Source organism: Sinocyclocheilus grahami, unplaced genomic scaffold, assembly GCF_001515645.1.
Source record: "Sinocyclocheilus grahami isolate Dianchi unplaced genomic scaffold, SAMN03320097.WGS_v1.1 scaffold319.1, whole genome shotgun sequence".
Classification (NCBI taxonomy): domain Eukaryota; kingdom Metazoa; phylum Chordata; class Actinopteri; order Cypriniformes; family Cyprinidae; genus Sinocyclocheilus; species Sinocyclocheilus grahami.
Genome location: NW_015505498.1, coordinates 503,560 through 508,691, shown reverse-complemented (window position 1 = coordinate 508,691; position 5,132 = coordinate 503,560). Strand labels below are relative to the sequence as shown.

Genomic DNA, 5,132 nt, shown 5'->3' with positions numbered 1-5,132 from the left:
GAAAATTCATGTGAGCAACCGTTTCCTCCTCACGAAACTTCCAGTCTTGTTGATTACTATCAGAATGACTGGTTTCGTGAACAAGGGTAAATGTGACCTGACCTATAGCCCTGCATGAGTTAAAGGGACAGTTCACCCAAAAATGAAAAGCTAAGTCTCTGTCTTCTACTCAACATAAAAGAAGATAATCTGAGGAATGTTGGTTATCAAACAGCTGCCGGTAGCCACTGACTTCCATAATATTTTTTTCTATACTATGAAGTCAATGGCTACCGCAACTGTTTGTTTACCAACACATCTTCTTTTGTGCTCAACAGAAAAAGAAACTCATACAGGTTTAGAACAACATGAGGATGAGTAAATGATGACAGAATTTCATTTTAGGGAGAACTATCCCCGATGCATCTGGAACGTCTCGCTTTCGACATCTCATTGAACACACGTGCTAGTATTTTCTATTGGAAAACGCCTCATGCACACATAAACTAACTAAACTATGCTGGACAGTCAAGCACACTTAGCTTGTAGCAGAGAACCGGTTCCATGGTTAATCAAAGGCTCATGAGCTGCAGACAAACAAACCCTAGACTACACACACACACACACACTGACTTTTGGTATCTTAAAAATCAAAACAAATAAAAAATAAAACAAACAGAAATCGATGCATGGTCCCTATAATTACACTTCTATGGCCTGATAAAGGTAAAGAAATGCCCTAGGCTGGCTGCCTGCCATAAATATCAATCTTTTTTTTTTTTATCTAAAAAAAACGACATAAAAGATTTCCGCGCACACATCTGAATCTCCCAGATCTGGATCCCCCAAAGGTATTGATTGGCTAAACGAAAGCAAAATAACAGGTGAATGTGTAACAAGTTCTTGCCACTTCACACACGCCATATCAAAACCAGCTGCTTTCACGTGGGAGTGTTACTGTCGTAAAGTACTTCCTAACGACGTTGACGCTCGGACGCTTTAGTAAAATGGGCACAAACTGTCTTGGCAGCCGAGATCGAAAAAAGGCAGAATAGTTTCTTGGTTTGAATTTCCATTTCCGGTCTCTTTTTGTTGTGGTTATTTTTCTGAATATTCTATTATGGCACAAAGACATAAAAAGCGCGAGAGCCGTTCTCCCTCTCGCCCCGTTCCCAACCCCCCGCCGCCTCCGTCCCGTCTCTCAGCCGTCGTCAGGAGTGCTCGACTCTTCGGGGAACTCGTCGGACGAGCCACTCTTGTGGATGCGTCCGTCGCTGCGCATGCTGTGGAAGGTTATCTTAAAGGCTTCCATCATGGAGTGCGCCAGTTTTTTGGCCTCTAGTTTACTCTCGCACTCCACGGCGTGGCAGTCCATCTGGAAGGTCAGATCGTCGTTGATTTGCCGGTAGATCCATGCGAACACGTTCGGTTTGATGTTGTGATCCGCCGTGCAGTACGCGATGCGAGCCACCTGGAAGGTGTCCATGGCGACCGTGGCCTCGCCCCGCCCATCCAGGTGATGCAGTCGTACCTGGAACGGCCGGATTTCCAGTATGGTGTTAGTAGAAGTGATGGAGTCGTCGTGGGCGACAGACGTCCGCTTTGTGTCCCATAATCCCACCACAGCTGACTCGGTGCAGCCGGACAGAAAATGAGTGCCGGAAATCGTCACTTTGCCAAGGTAGGTCACCTAGTAAAAGAGAAACACACACACAAAAAAAGTGAAACAATGATTTGGGTACAGATTCAGACAAATGCCCACACGCACAAAGAAAGATTTATTTTAATATAAATATTTGGTCAGACTTTAGTTTGGGGAACAATTCTCACTGTTAACTAACTATGACTTTTGCCTCAATCTGCTAATTTGCTGCTTATTAATAGTAAGTAAGCTAGTTGTTAAGTTTTGGTATGATTAAGGGATCTAAAGAATAAGGCTTGGGAAGTACTAATAAACAGCCAATAATCTAGTAATATGCATGATAATAAACTAAACTAGATAATAGTGAGAATTGGTTTCCTAAACTAAAGTGTTACCAAGTATTTATTTGTTTTAATTCAATATTCTGAAAACAATGTACATTTCGGCTTTACTGATTACTGAACATGTTCATATATTTTGTTATACTGAGAATGTGTTTACCGGTTTTGTTTAGTCTATCATTTTTTTTAATTACAGTAAATGTTATATTTTTGCTAGTATTTATTTTCACATTTATATAGACAAACAGTATGGATATGACAGAAGTACATTTACATAAGCATTTTCAGCTCCGCGATCATTTGTAAATTAGCTACTTTTTTAACTAAAATAAATCACAGTAGCTATTTTTGGAATTGCAATAATAATGCAAAAAAATTAAAACATGAAATTAGGTCCTAAGTGTTTGGATCAATTCATTGTCAAAAAGAAAAGAGTAAAAAATGTGAAAAAATAAAATACAAAATAATATAGTTATAAAAATTTTTTTTCAAACTTTTTACTCTTTTTCTTTTTAAAATAAAATATTTAAAAATAGAAAACAGTTATTATATATATATATATATATATATTAAAAAATATATAAAAGAGCTGTTTTTTATTTAAAAATATTTTAAATTGTAATTTATTCCTGTGATCAAAAATGAATTTTCAGCGGTCATTACTCCGGTCTTCAATGTCACATTTTTTAAAAATAATAATAAAGATTTTACATGCATTCAAGGTTTAACGAAAACATTTTGTGACTGGTTACTTGATGGTTACGCTAATTCACATGTTCTACAATCATAACCTTTGGTTGAAAATGGTGTACAAAACAAACAAAAAAAAGCTGTAGAGATATGCTGTTGTTCCTCAGAGAAAAACTAAAGATTTCAGAGAAAATTAGTAGTTGTGAATACCTGATCTTGTGGTGTTTGAATGTGTGCTTTTGGCAAAGTTTGGAAAGAAAATGTGAAACTACAGAAGAAGAAAAAACGATGTCTGGCTGTCTGTTTTCCTCTTCCAGACGATTTGTTTAGTCTGCAACCACAAGACCTAATTCTGGCCACGGTCTCTCCTTCCCCTTTCTTTAACTCGTTTAGAGAATACAATTAAACAAAATAGTTTTTTTATTGCTTTACAAACTCTGAAGACAAGCAAGGGGTCGAACATCTGTGCTATACTTGCTAAGTATACTAGCAGAATGCAAAGTCATCCCTCTTATGAACACGACTCTCTCCAGATGCGTTTTGTTTTTCTTAATCTCATTCTTTCTCTTGTGTCTGAACAGAAAGATGAGGCTTTCCTGCGTGCCGGGAGAGGAAATGCCAGTAATATCTCTTCTCTTCTGAAAGCCATGTACATTAGAGAGAATGAGAGCGAGAGGATGAGTGTTCTCTTCTGGAAGAAGTGCTGGAAAACATTTGAGCTGAAAGAAGCCCCTCACTACACTATGACTAACAGATGAGCATGTGCGTTTCCTAACACCTGATGGATAACATTAAGCCTTATTATCATAAATCAAAACAATCGCCACAACAACAAAAAATGCGAGAAGTACTGTTATTTAAAAATGCTAACTACTGTTCAAACGTTTGGGGTCTGTAAGAAATGAATCCTTTTATTCAGCAAGGACGCATTGAAATTGATTGGATGTGACAGAAAAGACATTTATAATCTTACAAAACAATTCTATTTGAAAGAAACGCTGTTCTTTTGAACTTTCTATTCATCAAAAAATCCTGGAAAAATGTTTCCACAAAAATATGAAGCAGCACATCTGTTTTCAACCTTGATAATAATCATAAATGTTTCTTGAGCAGCAAATCAGCATGTTAGAATGATTTCTGAAGATCATGTGACACTGAAGACTGGAGTAATGATGCTGAAAATACAGCTTTGATCACAGGAATAAATGACATTTGACAGGATATTCAAATAGAAAACAGCTATTTTAAATTGTAATACTATTTTACATTTTTTACAGTTTTTTTAAATTCAATAAATGCAACTGGTGAGATTTAAAAAATATATATTTTTAAAAATCTTACCAACCACAAACTTCTGAACAGTAGTGTATATTAAACACACACACACACACACACACACACACACAAATGCACAGAAGTTTTGGCCAGCAAAATGATTTGCCCCAAAATGCATCAAAATGGCTCCAAATTCTCCCCAAAAAAATCTCATTCAAAAATATGAAGTGAAAACACAAAGTTTAACAGATCAGATTACACACATTTAAATGTAAAGCAACTATATTTGACAAAAGATTTTGAAGAAATATTTTTTTCTTTTCTTTGGAATAATTCACCAATGAACTGTTCACAGTAAGACCACTAAGTAGTATTTTTTTTATTAAATAAAACCAAAATAAAATCAAAATGATGAACTTTTCAAAACTGCATTATTCCTGATCCTCACTCTTTCGTCAAGTCATCCCTCATGTATTTGATGTGTATTTCCCTCAGTGCCGATGACAGATTACAGTCTTTCTGAGAAAGTGTGTTTGTTCACATGAACCTCATGGTATCTGTTCCTGAGTGTGTGTGTGTGTGTGTGTGTGTGTGAGAGAGAGTGTGTGAGAGAGTGTGTGTGTGTGCGCGCGAGAGAGAGAGTGTGTGTGTGTGCGCGCGAGAGAGAGAGTGTGTGTGTGTGCGCGCGAGAGAGAGAGTGTGTGTGTGTGCGCGCGAGAGAGAGAGTGTGTGTGTGTGCGCGCGAGAGAGAGAGTGTGTGTGTGTGCGCGCGAGAGAGAGAGTGTGTGTGTGTGCGCGCGAGAGAGAGAGTGTGTGTGTGTGCGCGCGAGAGAGAGAGTGTGTGTGTGTGCGCGCGAGAGAGAGAGTGTGTGTGTGTGCGCGCGAGAGAGAGAGTGTGTGTGTGTGCGCGCGAGAGAGAGAGTGTGTGTGTGTGCGCGCGAGAGAGAGAGTGTGTGTGTGTGCGCGCGAGAGAGAGAGTGTGTGTGTGTGCGCGCGAGAGAGAGAGTGTGTGTGTGTGCGCGCGAGAGAGAGAGTGTGTGTGTGTGCGCGCGAGAGAGAGAGTGTGTGTGTGTGCGCGCGAGAGAGAGAGTGTGTGTGTGTGCGCGCGAGAGAGAGAGTGTGTGTGTGTGCGCGCGAGAGAGAGAGTGTGTGTGTGTGAGAGAGAGTGTGTGAGAGAGTGTGTGAGTGTGTGTGTGTGTGCGCGC

At 39.2% G+C, this 5,132-nt stretch overlaps 1 protein-coding gene across 1 annotated transcript in view; it reads right to left on the bottom strand.

The window, feature by feature from the left end:
- Positions 1-338: 338 nt before the first annotated feature.
- The window catches only part of LOC107602114 (PTB-containing, cubilin and LRP1-interacting protein-like), a 34,748-nt gene continuing 29,954 nt past the window's right edge, over positions 339-5,132 (bottom strand). The window contains exon 3 of the mRNA XM_016294523.1: positions 339-1,669. Within this exon, the coding sequence (XP_016150009.1) occupies positions 1,181-1,669 (489 nt within the window). The 3' untranslated portion in view covers positions 339-1,180. The remainder of the gene's footprint in view (positions 1,670-5,132) is intronic.